Source organism: Natator depressus, chromosome 1 (genome assembly GCF_965152275.1).
Source record: "Natator depressus isolate rNatDep1 chromosome 1, rNatDep2.hap1, whole genome shotgun sequence".
NCBI lineage: Eukaryota > Metazoa > Chordata > Testudines > Cheloniidae > Natator > Natator depressus.
Genome location: NC_134234.1, coordinates 194,004,162 through 194,029,090, shown reverse-complemented (window position 1 = coordinate 194,029,090; position 24,929 = coordinate 194,004,162). Strand labels below are relative to the sequence as shown.

Here is a 24,929-nt window from a genome sequence, read left to right as displayed (position 1 = left end):
CACCCTTGAGACAGATGCAGGTAAAAGCATTCCTAGGACTTAAAATAACCTATTTGCCTTTAATGAGTTTAAAGCTTTCCCTGCCCACTAGGTGGAGGGAAAGTCAATGATAATAGCTTCTCCAGAACCTGAGATTTCATTAAATACAAGTTTCTAGTCTTCAGAGTTGCTAATGTAAATTTATTCAGTGCAGTTTTCCTAAGTGCTCACCACTGCCGCAGCTTAGAACCTTCTCAAGTTCCAAGTCTTTTATTTTCATGGTTGCTATTCTGCAGCTCTGAAACTGACCAAAATCAGGTGTATCATTCTGCTGTTGCGTGCAATTGCTTTGAGCAACAGGAGAAACAGACACTGCACTTAATCATTGCAGACATCTATATGCTGAAAGAAACTCTGGGACCGCTAACAGAGAGAAAGCTCTTTCTCCTTTCTAGACACCTACTAACCAAGGCCGATACGAGAGACAAAGCACCACTCAGGCAGGGTCCAAGGACCATGCCCAAGCAGGAATTCTAGCAGCTCGTTGGGAACTGGAGTTCTCACCAGCATTTGGGCCCAGACAGCAAGGCATTCCCTGTTTTATACCCTCCAGCCAGAGGAGGAGATTTCATAAGCCTTTGAGTCCTGATTATCCCCTTTTTACAGATTGTGAAAATGAGGAACAGAAAGCTACCTACCCAAGACTATGAGGGAGCTGAGTGACAGAACTAAGATTGTAACTCAAGAGTTTCTGGCAGAAAGAACTTCTACAAATCTCTTTCCTCACAGGGAAGAATATAGCGTCAGACCTCACTGAACTTAGTGGGACATTATTCTTTTATACGTATTCTGCACATCTTCTATATGACATCTTAATGACACATATCCAGCATGAAGCCTCCCACCCAAAAAATTTTCCTGATCTAACTGACTTTTTTTTTATGTGAAAGTTTGTCTGGCAAATGGCAGTTCTATCTAATTGATGGGGAAACTACTCTGCTCACTAGAACTATAGTCTGAATTCCTCTCTATGAGCAGTGAGTTTATTTAAGCCCCAGTTCTACTTAATAAATTAACTGTACCCTAAGTCAATTGAGACCTTTCATATTCCATCTTTCAGAAGGGTATTACAACCTAAGAATTTTCTAATTGATTGTTGTTATTGTTGCTCATGTTTTCCTTGCAAGGACAGTGTGGCCTAGTAGACTAAAAATAAGACTAGTAGCTCCAAAACTCTAATGCCCACTCTGATATCTACGTTTGGCCTTGGGAAAAGTCACTTAACCTGTATACCTCAGTTGCTCCACATACAAAATGGGAGGGACTGCAAAGATTAGTGCATCTAATACCCTTAGGGGGATGGAAAGTACTAGAAAGGCAATATGTGAAACAGACTTTTATGTTTTTAAATGGTATTGAGTTCCTCACTTATAAAAGTATTTTTGCTTGTTTTATTGAGCTGGTGCACAAATTGAAGAATTAGACCATGAACATGTTGGCAAACCCCATGCCTAAAGCCCCAGAACAGCAAGATACTTAGATACATGCCGAACTTTAAGAACACGAATACTCCCATTGACTATAATGGGCCTACACATGCTTAAAGTTAGGCACATGCTTATGTACCTTGCTGAAATGAGAACTAATAGGAGCAGCACAACTTTGTAGTTAAGGCACTGCACTGAAACTCCAATTCTCACACAGACTTACCATAAGACTTTGTCTACACACAAACTTGCACTGAGCCACCCGCACCCAGACTGCCCCACACAGAACCCTCTCAACCCACACCTGGATCCGCCCACACTAAGCCTCTCCACACTTGGATCCTACCTTGCTGAGCCTGCCCGCCCACACCTGGTGCACCTGGCATGGAGGAGAAGGGCACTGGAGTGTTTCTGGGGCAGACCCAGTCCTTGCACTGTGTCAGGGTTGTGTGCAGCCTCACCGTTGAGTCTGTGTCCGGGGGGGGGGGGGGGGTGCTCTCCCACCTCTGTGCAGCCAGCGGCCTGTGCTCCCTAATGCCACATTGCAGCCTCCACATTTATTTGACAAATAAAATTTGTGATATTTTGCAGAATTTTAAAATACTGTGTGCAGAATTTTTAATTTTTTGGTGCAGAATGCCCTCAAGAGTACTTGTGAAATGCTTGGTTTCAGCGTCTTTCCCAGCATCACATTAGAACTCTTAGGCAGAGCCAGGGATAGAATCCAGTTTCCCAGGGCAGCATTCAACTGTCTTAACCATTAAATCACTGTGACCCAGGGACCTCCTGGTGCCAAATGTCTAAGGGCACAGGGGTACATAAAGGTCTAGTATCTTCATACTAGTTTGTCAATGTGCATCATGTAAGGTCTCTACTGACAGCCTGTGTCACACTGGTTGTCATAATCCTTGCAAAACGTATGTATGGATAACATGTAAGGAGTTATGTATACTGAAAATTATGTTCTTAAGAATTGTAACTTGTCACCAGGTAACAAACAAGTTTCTTTCAGGTAAATGATGTTTATCTGACTGGCTATATGTAAATTGAGTATTGTATGGTTCACAAAGGATGCCTATTTACACTCTGAGCCCAGTGCTAAGAAAGGAACCATAAAATCTTCAAGAGAGGATTTACAGGCAGAAATAAACCTAAGCAATTTCATTCTCCAGTCCTCAAGTTTATAGTCCCAGCGAAAGTCTCTTTGTCCAGCCAAGCTCAGTTCCCTTCCCTAACCGATCTGTCTCTCTCCTTCCCACCTGGCCTTGGTTTATCCCCTCCCCTCACCCATGTTCTCCCACCCCACTGGCTACCAGTCCCAGTCTCCCTCCTCAGGCTCTTGATCCAGTCTCATTGCCGCCCCTGCCCGTCTCTTTGCCCAACCACTCCCAAGTTCCTCCCCCATACCCTGGCTCGTCAGATCTGTCTGACCTTCCTTTCCCCGCTACCCTCCACTGGCTCCCCAATCCCATCTGTGAAATGGGAATAATAAAACTTCCTTCTCTCACAGAGGTGTCACAAGGATGAATGCACACATTTGCGAGGCACTCAGACAGGAGGGATGGTAGCTCAGCATCACAGAAAGGCTCAGCGGAGTTGCCAGCTCCCACCACACACAGAGCTCTTCCTCCCGGATTCAAGAGATTCCATGAGAGTCCGAGGTCTGGCTCTTACACCAGTATAGCAATGTCCCTCAGAGGTGTGATTTGGTTTTTAACGAGCACACCTCTATTAGCATCACGCCTCACCCAGGACAGATGCGGTTATCCCGGTATAAAAGCACCTTACACCAGGCCTGCTCATCCCCCTAGCACCTTTATAGCGTGTCACTGCGGCCACACTGGGCGGGTTGTGCCCCGTGCCCGACAGCGCGAGGGTAGTTGATGCATCGCAGCTGGGGCGTGCAGACACGGCGGTCGCTTTGCTGCTGAGAAGCAAGCGCCTAACGCACCCACCCCGTGCCCCCCGCGGCACAGGAAAGCCCCTGTCCGGCGGGGGGTGGAGGGGGGCGCCTCCAGCCCAGCCCCAGAGACCCCCCCCCCACAGTGCGCTTTAAACCCCGCCATGGGCAAGACAAACGGGGGTGCTTGCGGGGGGGGCCGGGAGGGGCTCACAGGGCTCTTACCCGCTGCCGCCCCGCCACCCCCCCAGGGACCGCGTCTCTGCCCAAAGCCGGGGGAGCGGCCCTGGAAGGGCACCAGGGCCCCTGGGGCGCAGGGGGCGGCTGCAGGGGGCAGGGGGCGAATGACCGGGCCTGTGCTGCGCCTGCAGAGCCCCTGGCCTGGCCTGGCCTTGCCCCGCGCTGCCCGCGCCCCCCACCGGAGTCCCCCCCGCCGCAGCTCACCCGGGCGGGCCGCGCCGCCACCCAGCTCCGCTCGCCGCCGCAGCTGCCCCCGGGTCCCCTCGGCTCCCCGCCGCCGCCGCCGCCGCCGGCGCCTGCGCAGCTTCCCCGGCTACTTCCGGGCCGGGGCGCCGGGCACCGCCCCCACCCAGCGGCCCAGGCGTCGCCGCTGCTGCCCCTTCCCGTGTCGGTGCGCGCAGGGTCCTCACAGAGACCCGCTGCCCTCGGTTGTGGGACCCCGCAACATCGCCCCACAAACCCCCATCCTACTGCCCCAACCCCCAAACAGTGCCCCCAACTTCCCCGCATCACATAACCCCCAAACTCCCCTCCAGCCCCAGCGGACTCTGCTCTCTCACTGCCCCACAGCCCCCCAACCCCTCCTCCCACCTCCCCACCAACCTCTTGTTCCCCGCCGGCGGACCTCCTCCACAATCCCACAGCCCCACCGGATACCGTCTTCTCCCAGCTCCCCACAACCCTGTAGGCCCCCCACCATACCATAGCTCCACCAGATTCCACCTCCTCCCATCACCCTATCGCCCCACCAAATACTGCCCTCTCTCAGCCCCCGGGGGCCCCACCAGGTCCTGCTCTTTGCCCCAAGTCCTCTCACACCACTCAGGAGCGCCTCTGAATACCACCTCCTGACACTGCTTCTGTACCCCATCATTGTTTCCCCCCGGCAAGCTTGGCTTTACTCCTGTCACACTGGTCTTTCTTTCAGTGTCACACCAATGGCCCCACACTCTGTTCCTGTGTCCTTCAATTAACTACCCTATTTACCTCAGCATCTAACCCTCTTTTCATTTTAATCCCCAATATTACCAACGCACCAAAGAAATAGAAATCTTGTTTTGACTGGATTTCCAAAAAAAAACCCTGAAACAAACACCCCACTTAACCTGAGGAAAGAGAGCAAATTAAAGGGTAACAGTTGGGCCTGCCACTTTCATACACGTTTCCCTATAAAAGCAAATAATTCTCATTTAATTTTACTGAAACGTGGGCTGAGGAGGCATGTGGTATCAAGAAAAAGTCCTCCAGTATAGGGAATTGAAGCAACGGGGGGAATTGATCAAGAAAACACACACCTAAATATATAACCGTTTCTCACATCTTGCCACACTGAGACTGAATCCCTGATCCTGGTCAAGCTCAAGAGAGGTTGTAATGAGGTCGGGATCAGATCTTAATTGTACTTGAATTCATAAAGTCTTATTTATCTGATCCTCCAGTAGGATGGGTAAGTGTAGATGCCTGCTTCTGAGTGGAGCCCTATTAAAGTCACTGGGGCTGTTTGGAGACACAGGTGTTCCCTCTTATGGATCAGTGTGCAGGTTTGGGACCTAATACATTGCATTTCTGGTGATAGCTTTCAGCAATTGCTCCTGCTGTGAACTTTGTAAGTGTTAGTACAGATGAGATAGAAATGTTTTCAGTACTGTTTCAGAAAGAAAAGTCACAAGCACCCTTTGATGTGGTATTGGAAATAGTTTTTTCCTCTCTTCAGTAGCACTTAAACCATTTTTGTATCCGGTCAGGGGAAGTATTTGCTGAAAACCAGTGTTGGCAACTCAGCTCAGTATTGTAAAAAGGGCTTTAATCTTGACACTGTCAAGGAGTAGTCAAAGTCTGAGAATGATACTTTAGATCATAACTTGCAGACTTTTGAACCACAGATGTATGATCTGACACAATACTTTCTGACACCTTTTACAGCCCCCAGAGGAGGTACATAACAAATTAGTGAAGTTGAAAGCTTGAAATAACATAGGTTTCTTTTCTTTAAAAGAGTGAAGTTTTCTCCAACCTCTGATTCAAGATTTTGCTTTTCTGATAACGAAATTTACAAGAAGAAGCGGTGAGATAAGTGGGTCTTGTTGAGATGGAGGTAAACTTGGATTTTAAACCCTCATGAAATACAGTATTTTTTTTTTTTTTGCAGTAGTGCTCCAAACATGCTAGGTGCTGTACAAACACAAGACGACAAAATCTCAGCCCAGCAGGCCTTACAGTTGAGACTTATGTTATGTACAGCAGGGGGAGAGTTAATTTTTCATTTGAATATATATTTTGACATGAATTTAGAATTTGTAAAAGGTACCAGATTGACAGTTCTGAATACTGCATTCCTAGTTATTTATATCTATGGAACAATGCAGCACAGACTGGAGTGCTTCACCATTTTAAAGTTTAATTCTAGCACCCAGGGGTTAATATAGTGAGACTGCACTAATAGCCATCTGAAGTCACTGCTTTTTAAATCTGGAAATGATACTGCTGCAATAGCCCTCTTCCCAACTAATAGGGTTATAATTTATAATTTGCTTTTAATCAAAAAGTCTTAGGTATAAACGATTGTAAATTGCTTCAAAACTTTAGAGTTGTCACCTGCCTGTACTTTTTTTTGGGGTAGAGGGCTTGTGGAGATGTGTAGCCACACCAACAAAGAGTAATTTGCTACGTTTACATTAATATGTCACTGTTTCATCCATAAAAACAGAATCCCAAGACAGAGCTGAATGAAATCACCAGAAGCCCTTCCCAGTGCCCGAAAGTAAACATGGATGTAAGTATATGTTCCAAGTTACATTTACAGGATTTAAATTGGTATCGTATAAATATTCTCTTTTTTTGTGGAAATTTAAAGAATAATAATGTAGTCTGGAATAGGCGAGGTGAGGTGCTGTGTACCACTAGGCTATGATCTTGGGGATATTTTGGTTGGATGGCAGTCTGCTTGTGAATAGCTTCTTCCTTTTTCCAGACTGTCATCACCTTACTCTGTGTAAAAACAATGAGGAGTCCTTGTGGCACCTTACAACCTAACAAATTTATTAGGGCATAAGCTTTCGTGGGCTAGAACCCACTTCATCACATGCATGGAGTGGAAAATACAGTAGCAGGTATAAATACACAGCACATGAAAAGATGGAAGTTGCCTTACCAAGTGGGAGGTCAGTCTAACGAGACAATTCAATTAACAGTAGGATACCAAGGGAGGAAAAATCACTTTTGTAGTGGTAATGAGAGTGGCCCATTTCAAACAGTTGACAAGAAGGTGTGAGTAACAGTAGGGGGAAATTAGTATGGGGGAAATTAGGTTTGTAATGACCCAACCACTCCCAGTCTTTCTTCAGGCCTAATTTGATGGGGTCCAGTTTGCAAATTAATTCCAGTTCTGCAGTTTCACGTTGCAGTCTGTTTTTGAAGTTTTTTTGTTGAAGAATTGCAATTTTTAGGTCTGTTATTGAGTGACCAGGGAAATTGAAGTGTTCTCCTACTGGTTTTTGAATTTTATCATTCCTGCTGTCAGATTTGTGTCCACTTATTGTTTTGCATAGAGACTGTCCGGTTTGGCCAATGTACATGGCAGAGAGGCATTGCTGGCACATAGAATCATAGAATCATAGAATATCAGGGTTGGAAGGGACCCCAGAAGGTCATCTAGTCCAACCCCCTGCTCGAAGCAGGACCAATTCCCAGTTAAATCATCCCAGCCAGGGCTTTGTCAAGCCTGACCTTAAAAACCTCTAAGGAAGGAGATTCTACCACCTCCCTAGGTAACGCATTCCAGTGTTTCACCACCCTCTTAGTGAAAAAGTTTTTCCTAATATCCAATCTAAACCTCCCCCATTGCAACTTGAGACCATTACTCCTCGTTCTGTCATCTGCTACCATTGAGAACAGTCTAGAGCCATCCTCTTTGGAACCCCCTTTCAGGTAGTTGAAAGCAGCTATCAAATCCCCCCTCATTCTTCTCTTCTGCAGACTAAACAATCCCAGCTCCCTCAGCCTCTCCTCATAAGTCATGTGCTCTAGACCCCTAATCATTTTTGTTGCCCTTCGCTGGACTCTCTCCAATTTATCCACATCCTTCTTGTAGTGTGGGGCCCAAAACTGGACACAGTACTCCAGATGAGGCCTCACCAGTGTCGAATAGAGGGGAACGATCACGTCCCTCGATCTGCTCGCTATGCCCCTACTTATACATCCCAAAATGCCATTGGCCTTCTTGGCAACAAGGGCACACTGCTGACTCATATCCAGCTTCTCGTCCACTGTCACCCCTAGGTCCTTTTCCGCAGAACTGCTGCCTAGCCATTCGGTCCCTAGTCTGTAGCGGTGCATTGGATTCTTCCATCCTAAGTGCAGGACCCTGCACTTATCCTTATTGAACCTCATCAGATTTCTTTTGGCCCAATCCTCCAATTTGTCTAGGTCCTTCTGTATCCTATCCCTCCCCTCCAGCGTATCTACCACTCCTCCCAGTTTAGTATCATCCGCAAATTTGCTGAGAGTGCAATCCACACCATCCTCCAGATCATTTATGAAGATATTGAACAAAACCGGCCCCAGGACCGACCCCTGGGGCACTCCACTTGACACCGGCTGCCAACTAGACATGGAGCCATTGATCACTACCCGTTGAGCCCGACAATCTAGCCAGCTTTCTACCCACCTTATAGTGCATTCATCCAGCCCATACTTCCTTAACTTGCTGACAAGAATACTGTGGGAGACCGTGTCAAAAGCTTTGCTAAAGTCAAGAAACAATACATCCACTGCTTTCCCTTCATCCACAGAACCAGTAATCTCATCATAAAAGGCGATTAGATTAGTCAGGCATGACCTTCCCTTGGTGAATCCATGCTGACTGTTCCTGATCACTTTCCTCTCATGTAAGTGCTTCAGGATTGATTCCTTGAGGACCTGCTCCATGATTTTTCCAGGGACTGAGGTGAGGCTGACTGGCCTGTAGTTCCCAGGATCCTCCTCCTTCCCTTTTTTAAAGATTGGCACTACATTAGCCTTTTTCCAGTCATCTGGGACTTCCCCCGTTCGCCACGAGTTTTCAAAGATAATGGCCAAGGGCTCTGCAATCACAGCCGCCAATTCCTTCAGCACTCTCGGATGCAACTCGTCCGGCCCCATGGACTTGTGCATGTCCAGCTTTTCTAAATAGTCCCTAGCCACCTCTATCTCCACAGAGGGCTGGCCATCTCTTCCCCATTCTGTGATGCCCAGCGCAGCAGTCTGGGAGCTGACCTTGTTAGTGAAAACAGAGGCAAAGAAAGCATTGAGTACATTAGCTTTTTCCACATCCTCTGTCACTAGGTTGCCTCCCTCATTCAGTAAGGGGCTCACACTTTCCTTGGCTTTCTTCTTTTTGCCAACATACCTGAAGAAACCCTTCTTGTTACTCTTGACATCTCTTGCTAGCTGCAGCTCCAGGTGCGATTTGGCCCTCCTGATATCTTTCCTACATGCCCGAGCAATATTTTTATACTCTTCCCTGGTCATATGTCCAACCTTCCACTTCTTGTAAGCTTCTTTTTTATGTTTAAGATCCGCTAGGATTTCACCATTAAGCCAAGCTGGTCGCCTGCCATATTTACTATTCTTGATGGCATATATCACATTGGTAGATGTGCAAGTGACCGAGCCGCTGATGGTGTGGCTGATGTGGTTAGGTCCTCTGGTGGTGTCCCTTGAATAGATATGTGAACAGAGTTGGCACCGGGTTTTGTTGCAGGGTTTGGTTCCTGGGTTGGTGTTTTTGTTGTGTGGTGTGTAGTTGCTGGTGAGTATTTGCTTCAGGTTGGGAGGGGGGGATGTTTGTAAGCGAGTTCTGGCCTGTCTCCCAAGGTCTGTGAGAGTGAGGGATCATCCTTCAGGATAGGTTGTAGATCCTTGATGATGTGCTGGAGAGGTTTTAGTTGGGGGCTGTAGGTGATGGCTAGTGGCGTTCTGTTACTTTCTTTGTTGGGCCTGTCTGGTAGTAGGTGACTTCTGGGTACCCTTCTGTCTCCGTCAATCTGTTTCTTCACTTCACCAGGTGGGTGTTGTAGTTTTAAGAATGCTTGATCGAGATCCTGTAGGTGTTTGTCTCTGTCTGAGGGATTGGAGCATATGCAGTTGTATCTTAGAGCTTGGTTGTAGACAATGGATCATGCAATGTGGTCTGGATGAAAGCTGGAGGCATGTAGGTAAGTATAGCAGTCAGTAGGTTTCTGTTATAGGGTGTTGTTTATGTGACCATCGCTTATTAGCACTGTAATGTCTAGGAAGTGGACCTCTTGTGAGGACTGGTCCAGGCTGAGGTTGATGGTGGGATGGAAATTGTAGAAATCATGGTGGAATTCCTCAAGGGCCTCCTTCCCATGGGTCCAGATGATGTAAATGTCATCAATGTTGGGCAAGTAGAGTAGGGGCCTAAGGGGACGAGAGCTGAGGAAGTGTTGTTCTAAGTCAGCCATAAAAATGTTGGCATATTGTGGGGCCATGCGGGTACCCATAGCAGTCCCGCTGACTTGAAGGTATAAATTGTCCCCAAATCTGAAATAGTTGTGGGTGAGGACAAAAATTTGTTAGTCTAAGGTGCCACAAGGACTCCTTGTTGTTTTTGCTGATACGGGCTAACACAGCTACCACTCTGAAACCTGTTACTCTGTGTAGTCTCTTACTCTGACATTTGCATTCAACCACCTCCCACTGTGTTGCTTTGAGGAACAGACATCCATATATGCAGCTCTTCTTATATGAAAGATTCTCTCCCCCATATGAATTATCCTCACTTCAGTGCTACATCCAACATACTGTGGTTCTTGTGTACTTCCCTTCCTGAAATACACATTAATTCTCTTCTCTCCACTGACCTCCCCACAGATTGGGAGAATCATAGGTGACCATCTGTAGCTAATACTTCATTTGTTTAATAAACCAGTTAGTTTTAAATGCAAAGCATGTTTTGATAAACTTATTTTTCTCCCCCTTATGTATTCAGCATATTTAGAATAGTTTTATTTAATACAAAAAAATTAAAATGCTATTTTTGTGCATTTGTAATTGAATTCCAAGTTTCCTCCAATTGCAGGTTGACACAAATCAAAAGTAAAAATTAATTATAATCAAGCAAATAAATGTAATTTACCATTTTAAAATATAATAAAAATGGAGAAGTTAAGACTCTTAATAAATGTATGTTAAGCTATATAATTGCTTAAATAAATGTGTACAGATATAGTGAATCTATTTGACTGGCAATAAGGAGTACCAAATTTTGTGTAAAGGCTATAATTATGTGCAAATCAATATGTTTTACTGGTCACCAATCAATGAGAATCAACCTTTCTTCAGGAAAATAATTAAAAAATACAAATGCAAACAAAATTAAACAAAATTAAAATCAATTATTTAAATCAAGGTATTTTGTTCGCTGATTTAAATCATAGTTAAAATTTGTGATTTATAGAATCATAGAAATGTAGTGCTGGAAGAGACCTCAAGAGGTCATCTAGTCCATCCCTCCATGTTGACGCAGGACCAAGTATACCGAGACCAGTGATAGTCAGACTTCAGTGGTTCAGGAGCCAAATTAACGATCAACATTATCCAAAAGAGCCACAGTAGTGTGAATTCATTGTTTCATTTTATAGATATATTATACACACACACACACACACACACACACACACACACACACACACACACACTCTCTCTCTCTCTCTCCTCTCTCTCTCTCTCTCTCTCAGAAAAATGACTTACCAAGTATTATTATTTTATCAACTACAATTGGTAAATAACATAGTAAAAGCATCCTGATTGGTTAATAATTAAATCATATAGTGTTTTAATATCATGTGCTGCAAAGAGCGGCAGGAGATACATTAAAGAGCCACTTGCAGCTGGCGATCCTCAGTCTGAGTACCACTGATCTAGAGCATTTTGACAGGCGTTTGTCTAACCTGTTCTTAAAAACCTCTCACTTTGATTTAAATCAATCCACCATGCACAGTTTTATTCAAGTACTGTGGCTTAATTCAAACCATTTATCAAATTTCAAATTAGTGTACAGAGACAGACAACACTAAAAGAAATTATCAATGATCATGGGAGTTCTCTGCCAGCTGCTCTCCCTGCCGCTAACACCGAACTCCTGACAAAGCAGTATTGCAGCTGCATGAAGGGCTAGCTTGCACTCTCCCACCTACGCTAAAGGGTTGGGGAGAGGAGACGGACAGAAAAATGGGAAACAATATCGAGCTTAAAAACATTAAGCTGTACACAAAGCCTAAAAGTATACCAAACTCTTGCTGCTGCAATTTTGATCCATTACAATAGAAGGCAATCATAAAAGTACACAGCCTAAAACAGAGGTTTCTCATTTTTTTTTAACCTTAAAAGATTACTCAAATGAATCTTAAAAGACAGATTTTCTTGTGGACCTTCTCCCCTCCCGTTCATGATTGTGTGGATTACTTTGTCTTCCGCTCTTGATCCTATAATCTCCTTTTGGCAACTATAGCAATTGTTTGCGGCAAAACAGAGTTAAGAAAGTACTTACTGTGTTTTTAGCCTCTTTTAATGTGATTTAGCAATTAGAAGGCAGGGAGTAGTCAGTTTGCTGAAGACTAGCAAGTGTTCTGTGTTCCATGTGTAGTCCATATGCCACAATTTCAGAATCAGTGGCCTGAGAAATGATGTTTAAACAAATAAACCAAGTCCACAGTTGTAAGGGCATCATCTGTTTTATTTGTAGCAGTTGCAAATGGAGCAGGAGTTAAGCTTCAGGAAACTAGTAGAGAGTTCAGAGTGTCCAGAGCAACTGAAATACGACTTCAACAAAAATGGTGAACTGAAGCATCTAGATACCAATGAGCCCTTTGTCTTTAATTATTACAAAAATGCACTTGAGAGGAACCATAAACGCTATCAAGTTCTGGGGCATCTCATTACACAGTATGTTTATGAGCTCCTGGAAAGAGTCTGCAAGCTTCAGAAAGTCCACATCCCAACAGATGCTACAGAAGATGAACCCAGAAGTTTCTTTTTCATCAACGAGAAAGCATTAACTAGTTCCTCAAGCCTAATTGTGCTCCTACAAGACCATGGAGTCTTTCGGGCTGGTCAGTGGGGGCTAAAGACCATAATCCATGAGGGCCTGGATCATGGAACTCAAATACCATTCATTAAAACGGCCCTTCAGTGCTATGGAGGAGTGATTGTTTTAAATCCCAATGACAATTTCATTGATCTGAAGATGGAAGATGAGTGGTTAAGTTTATCTACCAAGGAAGAATCTTCCACTGTAAATTCCTCCTGGTGGATCCCAAAGAGGTGCAGCAGCAGCCCCGAAGAGCATACCATTTACATTTGGGATAATTTTATTTCAAAGAGCGCAGCCAAGAATGTGGCCTTTATTGCCCATGGCTACGGAGGCTTGGTTTTCATCAATCTGCTCATGCAGAGAACATGGGAAGTGATGAATAAAGTGTATTCTGTGGCCCTTATTGACTCCATGCACCACACATTACACCAGGCAAAAAATAATCCACAAGTGCAAGAATGGATACAGAAACATTGCCGTGAATGGGTAACAAACAGTAAACCTCTAGACAGACCCACAGGTTCCCTTGTGAAAATGGACTGTCCTACAGTCTCTGCTGGGACTGAAAAATACAGGTTAGCACCATCCTCCACCTTACAGGCCATTTTCAAGTACCTGAAGAGCACACTGAAAGCTAGGAAGACAGTGGCTTTATCTCGTTCTCCTATTGTAACAAGGAGCAGCAAAAATAAGAAGAGAGGCAATACATAAAAAGAATGCTGAAGTATTTTTCAGGAATCTTCTCCCTCTTTAAAACCACTCCGTGGAAGCTTGAAACTGAAGCTACCATGTTAGTTTCCTTGCATTGCAGAGTGATTTATGGCCATAAGGGTGGTATTGGGTTTCTGATTTTTATTGTTGTTGAAAAACTAATTGGCAGAACAAATAAAGTTATCACCAAACATTAGAAAAGTTTGGTCTTTTCTTTTTGGAAGCTAATTCTTGCAATTTCAAAAAAACAATTCACGTGAGCTTTAAACTTGAGCTCTTCTGTTATTCCTGCACTTTAAAATGGTACATAGTAACAGTGTGAAGGTGTGCCAGAGTTTACCTATGTTGATTCTGGAAGCATATGTTGTGAAGTTTGTGCATATCTGAGGTAAGTAGATTTTGTCAGCAAAAAATCCGTAAATTTCACTGTAAAGGGCAATTTGGCATATGAAATTAATGCTAAAGACCCTACAAATCTAACATTAGCCTATCCACTCACTTGGCAGTGCCCAGCTGTTCCTTAAATATTCTCCAATATTTTTTCCAGTCTTCTACTGCTTCCCTTTGGACACTAGTCTGTCATCTAAAGATTCTTCACTGAACCATACACTACCACCTTCCTCCAGTCAGAGAAATGAGATAGTCTAAACATATATACAGTGGACCAAATTTATCCTCAGTGTTACTCCAGTGAAACCAGTGAGATTACTCTAGTAATTAATTTGGCCTCATTTAACTCCTTTTCAGACTGAATGATTGCTGTGGAAATATTGCAGTGTAGTAACCTGGACGAATTAAAAATAAAATACAAACTTGGCATAAAAAAGCAACCTGTAATTAAAAAATGACCATATATGAAAAATTATATTACTATTTCTCCCCTTTCCTTGGCTCCCAATTTCAAATTGGGGTTGGTATTTCTTAAAGAGAAAAAGCTCTCCGCACCTCCATAGTCAGATTGTGCAAACTGATTGAATGTCAGCATGTTGGAAAGTAAAATAACCCCCAGTTATTTGTATAGTAAATGTAAATAAAATAGCTATTCTTGGCTCCCATTCGCATCAGTGGGAGTTAAGGATGCTCAAGTCCTTGCAAGATTGAGCCTTAAAAGATGACAGAACATTAGTGTTTAGTTGTGGCCTCAGTTTCCATTTTGGCCAGGATCTTTTGAGGATATGATTGTGCCTGAAGAATGAGTAACAGTTTCCCTCTATCTTTTGCTCAATGGTAGACTTAACCATGCTCTGCTGCTGCTTCTAGGAATTCCCACTCCACTGCTAGCAATAAGGGACAGAATTATTTACTTACATAGGAAGGCAGTAATTGGTGAAATATGCAAAATGGAAGGGTTATTTTAAAACAAAAATGAAAAACCGGTCAATTGTTTGCATACTGTTCCTATTGAGAACAGTATTAAGTGATCACAAAGCAGTACATGCTCATGCTTTAATGTGATTTGTTCACTCACCAATACCACATTAGAGATAATTTCACTCTCAAAGCACCATATTATAGCCATTAGATAGCGTGCATCTCAGAGAATAATTTATGTGACTCATACAAGTAAACATGTACCTTTATTTATAAGAAAGTGACAGAATGTCTGTCTTCAAAGGGTGACCAATATGATCTTCAAGATGAATTCACAAGTTTTGCTCATCTCAAATCAATATTTTAAATTCCTTGATAGAGAAGGTCATATTTGGGAACATTTTTTGGATCAATAGGACTCCGTACAATGAGCTTTCCACGCATTGCTCCACGGTAAATCACTTCAATCAAATCTATGAAGTCTTGCTTTGTTTTAAAGCTTCCCACAAATTTAGTGTGATCTGGAGACCTACGTAGCAGATAAAGACAGTAGAAATGTAAATGCCTGTTAAAGGGTCTGAAACAAACTTTTTAAAGACATGAAAACTTATTCAACAGAAAGGAGGATTTTGATTTAGTCACTCTTATGGCTTGAACCACTCTGGTATGGTATACATGAAGTAAAAAGACAAGGCAATATAGGAATTATTGTGACCAGACCTCAAAAACCTAAAAAGATGCTGTGGTATGACCAAGAATTTAACATGGAGAGCAGAGTGAAGTGTGACATTATACTGCACATCATCTGTGAAATGTATCAGAGTTTTTTTTACACAGTACTAAACGAGAGGGTATTTCAAAATGAAAGGCGTAGTTCAGCATCTCTGCCCATTCATTACTTGGCCTGCTCTCTTTCAATATTCATGTAACTACTGACAAAGGAAAGTACAGTTTTCTCAAGCCACCTCATAAGATAACAAAGGCAGAGACTGTGCTAATTATGGTAAACAGAAGAGAACCTCATGCAAACTGACATACCCATAATCCACTTTCATGTGCTGTCCATTGAAGAAAAAGACAGTAGATGGAATATAACTGATGTCAAAATACTGGGTGTACACTGGCACCTTGTTCACATCCACCAAGTAAATGGCTGCCATTTTACTTAAGTCATGAGATGTCTTTGCAAGCTTTAGAAATTGAGAAAGACATGATAAAAACAGATTCTAACATGAGCAGGCAAAACATGCCAAGTTTAAAAGCACAGCTGTAATTGCTAACCTTGTTTTTTAAATAAGGGAGAGTCAGAATTAGTGAAAGACTGATCTTTATCTTTAAAAATTTTTTTTTAAAAATTAATTCATGATCGGGTTGCTGCTTTGAGCACATGCTTTTTTCCAATATCATGTTTTGGTCACTGTAAAGAATCAGTTGTGCAAGCATAAGGAAGCAAAGACCTCTGTCATGGCAATTCATTCTCGGAGAAATGTTTGTCTTATGAGAAGACATCATGGATATTTGAACATTACTGAATTTTAAATATAAATATTAGTCCATCTTGTTTCAAACATAAGCAGCATGGACTAGTGTTCATATCATGAGACCTGGAAACCAATGCCTGATTTGTAAGACCACTTCTACCACTTGCTGTATGGCCACAGGCAAGTCATTTAACTTCCCTCTGTGTGCATTTACACTGGGGGAAAAAAAATCAATCCTGTAATTTTCCATGAGTGCATCTCCACCATTGGCAGCAATGGTGGAAGCTGTATTGTAGAAAGGGTACAGCTGTTTTTATTACTGTGTAGTCTAACTGCTTAGGTGAAGGAATCCGGATGAAATCCTGGCTCCACTGAAGTCAATGGCAAAACTCCCACTGACTTCAGAAGGGCAAGGATATCACTCCATGTCTTTATTCTCTCTGTGAGGTGCCTTGCACCCCTAATTGTACTATATGCAAATGCTATAAAGTAAAGTTTCAAAGTGCTTTTCAGTTTCAAAGTGCTTTGCAAACAATGACTAAGGCTATGATTTAGTCACGGGTATTTTTAGTAAGTCATGGACAGGTCACAGGCAATAAACAAAAATTCACAGCCTGTGTGTTACCTGTCCATGACTTATACTAAAAATACCTGTGTTTAAATGGGGGAGGGGCGCACTGTGTGGTGGGGAGATGGGCGGGGGGGGGGGGGGTTTGCTGCTGCTGGAGAGGGTGCCTGGGGCCAGTGGCTCCAGCTGCCAGGGGCCAGACTGCAGCTACTCCAGCCGGCTGTCCGGGGACTGCTGCCCGCGATTGTGGACACTCCGGCGAGCTGGCTGGGGACCTCTGCCCTGGACTGCAGCTGCTCTGGCCAGCCGGGAACCACTGCCTGGGGCCGGGGACTGCAGCTGCTCCAGCTGGCCAGCCAGGGACTGCTACTCAGGGCCATGGCTGCTCCAGGTGGCTGGGAACTGCTGCCTGGGGGCAGAACAGTGGCTGTTGTTGCTGTCCTGGGGCCACTCCAGTAGCTGGGCCCCGGGGTCAACTACACTGGCCCCTGCAGAAGTCACGGAGGTTGTGGAAAGTCATGGAATCCATGACCTCTGTGACAGACATGGAGCCCTAACTATGATTAATTTTCACCACACTCTTAGGAAGGGAGTGAAGTATTCTCTAATTACTCCACTTTACATTTCATTCCCAGTGCACTAATAACTTAATTGTAATTTGGCTCCTTCTATATTATTTGATAGTATCATGTCATTTCATTCTATTGCACCAAATGTGTATGTAATGATTGGCATAGCATCAATAAAAGGTTTTTAAAAATTGCTCTTACAATATCATCCAACTGAAGACAAACAGGATCATCATCTTTCCCAAATCGAAGAACCAAAACTTTCTCCGCTACACTTTTTATTGCCTGATCCACTTCCTTTTTATTGGTCAGTTTGGGCAGCAGGAAACTCATCTTCATTGAAAATGGCTCCAGACATCAAACACTGTATCTAATTATTAAAAGAGACACTGTCAAAATTGGTAAACCTGCCTCCCTACCACACACAAAAAAGTAGTTGATTAGACAATGGGCTTTAAGTGTTTGCTTAAAGCAGTGTAATCTATTAGGATTTCTTTAAGGGGAAAGAGAGAAAATACTGCTCCAAATACTAAAAATTAAATATTACTACATAGTGCAGCTTTCTTCAAAAGAAAGACCAGCTTACTTACATACCTGTCTATTATATCATGGGCTTCAGAGAGAGTTGCACACAGATTTAAAGAAAATCAGTTTTAAAAACAACATTTAAAAAGGCTGTGTGAATTATTTAAATATGGGACCATTGGCAAAGAAGGTGATATATGGGATATAAAGATGTGAGAGGAAAAAAAGGATAGTGTTGTGAGCAGCTGGAGAAAAAGCAGGTCCCTAAAGACAAGGGGGAGCTATCAATTTACATTTTGTACAAACACTAGGTTGTCTGGCTACTGCAGTTCTATCTAGTTAGTTCAGTTACATCAAAAAGGTCTGGAAGGATATAACAGAAGACCTGTTGAAGAATATACATTGTTGGCAGTAAATATAAGATACGATGCACTCACAAAACGAAATCTTCTATGCCACAGCATGTCCACTTAGGGTGACCAGATGTCCCGATATTAGGGGCTATGTTTTATACAGACAACTATTACCACCTCCACCCCCAAAAAAGCGTCCCAATTTTTCACCCTTGCTATCTGGTCACCCTATGTGCACTTTACATGCACAGCCTAAATCAGTGGTTCCCAATCTTTATGGGAGGCTGTCAACTTTCACCAGATTGAGACCCCTCAGCTGTACCAGCCACCAAATAAAATGTGTTTGAGATTTAAGAGAGACCTATTAGATCACTCAGTACATCTCCCTGCCAAAGAAGGACTGCCTCCTTCAGCACATTTTCTAGCACTTTGTCTAGTCTAAAATAATTTATGCAAAGGAGTTGCAATCACTTCCTTTGGGAGACCGTGCTACAGCACAGTACAGTTCACTCTCAGGAAGTTATTTCCCCAGGTAATCAGCTCGAAGTTTCTTTTTCTTTATTTATCCCATTATTATATCCTCATATACCACACTACGTAATTCCTCTACGTCACAGATGTTTACACTGGTCAATATTTCTTTACTGTTATTGCATCTTCTTCAACCTCCTCCCTAGTCTTCATCTGTCGAAGCTCTAATATTTTGCTCCTTTAAACTCTTCCTCATGTCAGGCTTTCCACATAATTTCTGCTACCCTGCTCTGAACTCCTTCCAAGTTGCCAATGTTGTTGTGGTACCGACCAACAGATGGACTGATATCCCAGCGGCAGACACCGCAGAGAAAAGGGCTGTGTCCACTGTCCTGTGGAGCATGAAGCCTTTTGGGGAGAGGAGCCTGGGGCTCCTGGGAGCCACAGAAAGCGGATCTGATACTGACACACCCTTCCCCACCTTGGGACATGAGGCCCCTTCATCTGCAGCCTCCCTCAATCACACTGATTTCTTCTGGCCGCTCTATGCCATTGCAAACTGCTGCCCATCCCCCGCTACCACTGGGCTCCCCCGTCTCGCCCCAGTATGAGCCCTGGAACCTGCCCCGGCCTCCAGCTGCCCCCTGCCCTGCCGCAGAACCCCGGAGGCAGGCACTGCAGTAGGACCGTGGGGGAAGGTAGGAACCTAGAGTTGCAGCTGCAGAACCCCGAGGACCAAGACGGGGAGACACCGCGCACCTGGGGAAAAATGGAGGCATCGGACCCAAGGATCGCACCGCCAGACCCGTCTATCGCACAGAACCACTCAGCGCGCAAGCGCAGATCCTACCCTATGATTGGCCACAAACCAAAGCCAATCAGAGCAGCTGAAAAGCAGGCCCGCCCAGCGGCGGGGCTGCTGGAGCTTTTTTCCCTTCCGAGTGAGGGGGAGGTGGGTCCCACACCCGAGAACCCTCCGGCTGGAAGCGGAAGCGCGGCGGGTCGGAGGGTTCTCGAGGTGGGACTGGATAGGTCGGAGCGAGAGGCACGTGGGGACTGGTGCTCTTGCAGGTGCGTGTCCAGGGACGGGCATAGGGCGCCGAGTTTCCAGCACAGCCGGAGCCGCCCCGGGGGGAGGGGCTCCTGGCTCCCCAGGGTCCCGCAGCGGGAGGCCCCGTTCCATTGGGTTCCGCTGGCGCCGCCGGGGTGGCAGCCCCGGGCCATGGCAGTGCGGGGAGGGCGGACACCGATCCGGCCTCTCGTCTGCTGCGGGGCGGCTTGTAAGGCCGCTTCTCCTGATACCGGGCCCGGTGTCACGCGTGGGGCGGGGGAAGCCCCTGTGTGGATCACTGAGCCCCGTGTGCGTGCACGCCACCCACCCATCTGTGCAGTAGGGATAATGTTCACTAAAGACTGAACGATAATGTGTGAAAAGTGCTTTGAAATGTCAAATGTATTTGTAATGGTTAAGCATTATGGGTTAATTTTAAGATCGTTTTAAAAGCATCCCCTCCTGCAGTTTTCAGTAGAAGGGACAAGGAAGTTCTTTAACTCAAATGATCACCTCATCACAGACCTGCTTACAGCTTGAGTTTCTGTACCTCTGTTATGGAACACATAGTTGAACAAATAATTCTGCTAAGACAGTTTAGCTTCTGAGAGACCTAACACTAAAACTGTGTTTAAAAGAGGGGTGGGTTTCCTGTGTTTTATAAATACCAAATAACGTGTTTTTCTGTGTTCCATACCCAGGTTCTTCTAAAGGGATTGTTAGAGCTTTCTGCAAAAATGAACCAGTAGCAATTACACTCAGTCTTGGACAAGTCTAGAGGTAACGTGGCTTTATTGGAAAACTTGGGTCAAATCCTTACTTGATTTAAATAAGCACAGATCCATTTACATCATTGGAACTATGCCACATTAGATTACCTGAGGCTGGGCCCCATATGTTTTTCCTTTATGTACATTCTCTCATGTGCATTTTTGATTTTAGTACCTTAATGTCATATTTGAAGTATATAATTTGTTAAAGTCTCAGTGGTTTTTTTGTCCTGTTCCACAGAATGAATCATTTTTATTTTACTATCCTGTAAATTGTACTGTCTTTTGTTTCAATGTTGATAATTCATATTAACAATTTTATTGCAGTTGTCCATCAACTTTATACAGTCTATCTTTTTCATTATATTAGTCAATTAACTTTTGCTGCAGTCATAGCATCTCAAAACAATGGCATATTTACAGAATATTTTGTTTTAATAATCTGTTTCCTGTTTATACTTTAGTTTCTTTTTAATTTAAAAAAAAAAGATTTAACTTGTCCTTTTTCAAATAAGGACACTTTAAGTTTCAGGTGGTATAGTAAATTAAGATTATAGCATACAAAGTTTTTTTAATGTGTAACTTATTTTTGCTTTTAATTTGTTTAATATTTTTAAATTGAACTCTGTAATTTGTTCATTGGCTCTACTTAGGGTTGGCCATGGGGAGAAAAGATACGAAAAAACAGCTTAGTTACTTCTGTTTTAGGCCCAGTTCTGCAAACACTTAATTTTGTTTGCTTAACTTTATTTGTATGATGAGTCCTGTTGAAATTAATGGGACTACTCATATGAGTAAAGCTATGTATGTGCTTTAGTGTTTACAGGATTGGTACTTTAGGCTTAGATTTATTCACATGCATAACTTTACATATTGTGAGTAGTCCCATCAGCTTCAGTGACAGCATAAAATTAAGCCCATAAGCCTGCAGGAGTTTGCCACGGGCGCTTCCCTACTTTACTGTTACATTTCAAAGAGATAAGCATTAGTGATGTGAAAATTTTCTGGAAAAACTACTCAAAAAGAAATCCTCACCCACATTGTCACACCACAAGTAGAAAGAATTGTGCTTCTGTGGTCTGCACCTATGAAAGCATTCATGGCATCTGCGTGCAGTGGCATGCTTCCATCACAAAGCTTCCTATCTACAAATGACATACAAGAGTGATTGGAGTGGGAGGGCTGAAACATATTTAAGTATTGTTTGACTTGACCTGGAATTATACACACAGCTGATTTAAGCAACAGTGCTAACTGCTGTTTCCTCTAGTAGCAACATCAACTTTATTTTCTTTTAGAGACAGTAAAAAAGTAAAAGTCTAATTAGAATATTGATATCAAGTGCTAAGAAGTAACTTCCTGTTCATCTGAGGAGTTAAAGTTAGAAGCAGATTGAGTTTTTCTCATATCTGTGACTACTAATTTTGTTTTTCTTTTGTCTTGTTACCATTTTTGCAGATAACTGCTTGGATACAACACTCTCTCCTAAATATGAAGCTTTTTAATATGCTTTTCAGAAGCATTGTGAGACGTTCTGTTTTTCCGTTTGCTATGCAGAGTGGGACAAAAAAAGATTTGTTTTTAACAACTCCCGATAGGTCATTTCCATGTAGAACGCTGATTTTGTCTCCTGCCCTGAAGAAGCAGATTTCATCCAGCCCCACTGAGAAGCTAGATTTGGATGGGTGGAAAAATGTCATGAGATCTGGAACGCAAGAGGAAGTCGGTGAGGCATCTGAGAGTGAGGAAGATTCCACTTTAGCTGCCACAAGGGAACTTGTGGAGATGTGGAGGCTAGCTGGCAAAACTGTTCCAGAAAATATCAGTGAAGAAGAGTTAAAGACCCTTATGGAATGTTCCACTAAGTCATCCAAAAAGAAGTATTTAAAATACTTAGCTGTCAAAGAAAAAGTGAAGAAAGCTAGTAAAGTAAAGCAGGAAAAGCAAAAGGAAGCAAAGAGGGAAAGGCTGGAAAAGGCTAAAGAAAATGATACTGGTGAGCTGAAGAACACTTTCTTATTACAGTTTTGGTCCAAGTCTATGGATAAGATGTATAACTGGAGGACTGCTCAGGCTATGATCTTTGGCCAGCCTCTAGTATTTGACATGGCTTACGAAAATTACATGTCACGTAGAGAAATGGAGAACACAGTGAATCAGCTAATGGAGACCGAAGGGTGGAATCGAAGAGCTATGGATCCTTTTCACTTACATTTCTGTAATATCAAAGTAGATGGCCCATATCATAAAGAATTTGTCAAGCGCTATGGAGAGGCATGGGATAATTTACTTGTGACTGTGACAGAACAGTCTCACGCAGATGTCTTTCCAAGCGACAAGCTCATCTACTTAACTGCTGACTCTCCCAATGTAATGAAGAAGTTTGAGCATGATAAAATTTATATAGTTGGATCAATGGTTGACAGGAATATACAGACTGGAATCTCTCTTGCACATGCAAAACGCTTGAAATTAACAACTGAACGTCTTCCACTGGAGAGGTACTTGAAGTGGGAAACTGGTGCCAAAAATCTCACATTGGACCAAATGATTCGTATTTTATTAACTTTAAAAGATACTGGAGATTGGATGGAGGCGCTGAAATTTGTTCCAAAAAGAAAATACGAAGCTTTTGTAGATACATCCTCCTATTCAAAGCATAAAACTGATACAGGGAGAAGAACAAAGGTGTTTGAGTTTAGCAATAGTCAGGAAAAAGTAAAAAAGCCCTTTGTAGAGAATTCCTTCAGGAAGCAAACAGAGAAAAAATGGTGGATAGCTGAAGAATCTTAAGGGCAAACTATACTGTTAATAGGCTTAAATTTCCATTGACTTCTGTGGGAATTTGATGAAAAAACTGAAGGGTAAAAGAGTAACTAGAACTGCTGTCTGATATGGGTTTTTTATAACAGAAGCTTAACGGGATTGTTCCCTCCCCAATGCCCCCCCCACCCCAAAAAAAAAAAATCCATGAGGAAAAGCTGTGATGATCAAATCTACCAATTGCACTATAAGAATGTAATTAAATTGAATAAAACTATGGTGGATATAACTTCATTTAAACCCTTACTTGTTTAACACCAAATGCTGTAATGCGCTTGATTAGTTCATGGACTGAAATATGGTAAATATAGACACTGTAAGAGGCTAGCTGGATACTGTTAATCTAGTGGATGTACTACAAATGCCTTAGTAAATATTTGCAGACCTTAGCCTTTCTATTCGTTTACAACACTAATAATGTCTTGAATAGCGATCTTAGAATGTAGTTGATTTGCCCACTGGCTCTTAACCCAGTGAATAAGTTGTGGTTTTGTTTTCCTAGGGTGTTCTTTTTGTTTTTTGTTTTGTTTTTTGGGGGGGAGGGGAGGGCGAGTAGGGAGTTTGCTCCATGGTGTTTTAGAAAGATCTCATTATGATGTTACATCATTTATTCATTCAAAGTATTTTAGTATCTGATGTGATGATGCCTTGTGAATGTAAACATAAGACAATCTGACCTGCGGTTCTAAAATTCACTCACCTCGTGGAAGAAAGCGATGTGGACCTGTGAAAGACTTTTTTTTTTTTTTTTAAATATATGCATTTTTGTCCCTTTTATCATTTAGATTTTTCCAATCCTCTACAGCTTTTGAAAATAATAAACACTGGTACTAGTAATACCCCTAGGGGCAGAGAGTCTGTTTTCATGTGGCAGTTCTGTACTGAAAATACACAACACTTCTCAGTTATGCATGAAATTTAAATCACTGATTTAGGTGAAAATGACTGTTCAAGTTGCAGATTAGGGTTTTTTTCCTACCTTTGAAAAAGCCTTTACATATCACAGTTCTAGTTACCCTCTGTCCAAGAGAAGTGAGAATGGTGACAATTTCCCCATCTTACCTACAAAAATTTAAACAGCAATGTTATGACTTTAAGGGGGGCCCGAGTAGACTTTTTACACAGGAACAGGGTGAAAAGTAAATGACAGGCCTGTTTACCTTCATATTTCAAACGGGATATCTTGGTAGATGTGACTGAAAAAAATATTGCTGATCAAAAGAATCTAACATTTCATTGGTTCCTGCATCTTTAAAAATACAAATGAGAATCTGTCTTCCTTCTGAGAAGCTACTTCGGGTGGAATCTATGAAGGGTTATAAGTGTTGCAATACTGAGCATCATGGTGCCCATCTTAGCCATCTAGAAAATCACAAGAATAATGCTGTGATCCTAAAGCTAAATTGAGTATCTAGGCCTTATACAATGAAGCGGGAGAGAGAGAGGCCTAAAAGTGCACTCTGCAACAGGCTAAGGGAGGTGTTACCTAATCTAGCCAGTGGGAGATGCAGACTAGATGTATGCTAGGCCCCACCCTCTCTCAGAGAGGTGCCTATGTCAGTATAGCAATCCACAAACAAATCCTGCAGGTAGGTG

The 24,929-nt window shown here is 43.1% G+C and overlaps 4 protein-coding genes across 8 annotated transcripts in view; 2 read left to right on the top strand and 2 right to left on the bottom strand.

Annotated features, from left to right (window-relative positions):
• The window catches only part of SENP7 (SUMO specific peptidase 7), a 71,909-nt gene extending 68,046 nt beyond the window's left edge, over positions 1-3,863 (bottom strand). For all 3 annotated transcript variants that reach the window (XM_074973233.1, XM_074973242.1, XM_074973252.1), the window contains exon 1: positions 3,811-3,863. The gene's annotated coding sequence lies outside the window, so the exon portion shown is untranslated. The remainder of the gene's footprint in view (positions 1-3,810) is intronic.
• A 444-nt stretch (positions 3,864-4,307) lies between these two features.
• Positions 4,308-13,574, top strand: LOC141999596 (putative protein ARB2BP). Of its 2 annotated transcripts, XM_074973197.1 has the most exons (4): positions 4,308-4,737; positions 5,603-5,701; positions 6,314-6,379; positions 12,353-13,574. In XM_074973197.1, exons 2-4 carry the CDS (start codon positions 5,696-5,698, stop codon positions 13,409-13,411), a joined length of 1,131 nt encoding a protein of 376 aa, XP_074829298.1. In that variant the 5' UTR covers positions 4,308-4,737; positions 5,603-5,695; the 3' UTR covers positions 13,412-13,574. The 2 variants fall into 2 exon arrangements, with proteins under 2 accessions (XP_074829298.1, XP_074829308.1); XM_074973207.1 differs by lacking the exon at positions 4,308-4,737 and having other exon boundaries at positions 5,349-5,701.
• A 1,375-nt stretch (positions 13,575-14,949) lies between these two features.
• TXNL4B (thioredoxin like 4B) lies at positions 14,950-19,542 on the bottom strand. Its single transcript, XM_074973221.1, has 4 exons — positions 19,449-19,542; positions 17,542-17,710; positions 15,761-15,912; positions 14,950-15,251 (listed from the first exon to the last, which is right to left on the bottom strand). Exons 2-4 carry the CDS (start codon positions 17,677-17,679, stop codon positions 15,086-15,088), a joined length of 456 nt encoding a protein of 151 aa, XP_074829322.1. The 5' UTR covers positions 17,680-17,710; positions 19,449-19,542; the 3' UTR covers positions 14,950-15,085.
• Positions 19,543-19,682: 140 nt separating this feature from the next.
• TRMT10C (tRNA methyltransferase 10C, mitochondrial RNase P subunit) lies at positions 19,683-23,475 on the top strand. 2 transcript variants are annotated; one of them, XM_074947199.1, is made up of 3 exons: positions 19,683-19,760; positions 20,442-20,520; positions 21,969-23,475. In XM_074947199.1, the coding sequence occupies exon 3, from the start codon at positions 22,002-22,004 to the stop codon at positions 23,301-23,303; it is 1,302 nt and encodes a 433-aa protein (XP_074803300.1). In that variant the 5' UTR covers positions 19,683-19,760; positions 20,442-20,520; positions 21,969-22,001; the 3' UTR covers positions 23,304-23,475. The 2 variants fall into 2 exon arrangements, with proteins under 2 accessions (XP_074803300.1, XP_074803307.1); XM_074947206.1 differs by lacking the exon at positions 19,683-19,760 and adding an exon at positions 19,809-20,049.
• Positions 23,476-24,929: the final 1,454 nt, after the last annotated feature.

Coding starts and splice junctions, on each gene's coding strand:
- TXNL4B (XM_074973221.1), bottom strand. CDS start 17,679: ATGAAGATGAGTTTCCTGCTGCCCAAACTGACCAATAAAAAGGAAGTG. Junction 15,913..17,541: donor GTCTTCAGTTGGATGATATT/GTAAGAGCAATT, acceptor CAATTTCTAAAG/CTTGCAAAGACATCTCATGA. Junction 15,252..15,760: donor CACATGAAAGTGGATTATGG/GTATGTCAGTTT, acceptor TCTGCTACGTAG/GTCTCCAGATCACACTAAAT.
- TRMT10C (XM_074947199.1), top strand. CDS start 22,002: ATGAAGCTTTTTAATATGCTTTTCAGAAGCATTGTGAGACGTTCTGTT.
- LOC141999596 (XM_074973197.1), top strand. Junction 6,380..12,352: donor GCCCGAAAGTAAACATGGAT/GTAAGTATATGT, acceptor TTTTATTTGTAG/CAGTTGCAAATGGAGCAGGA.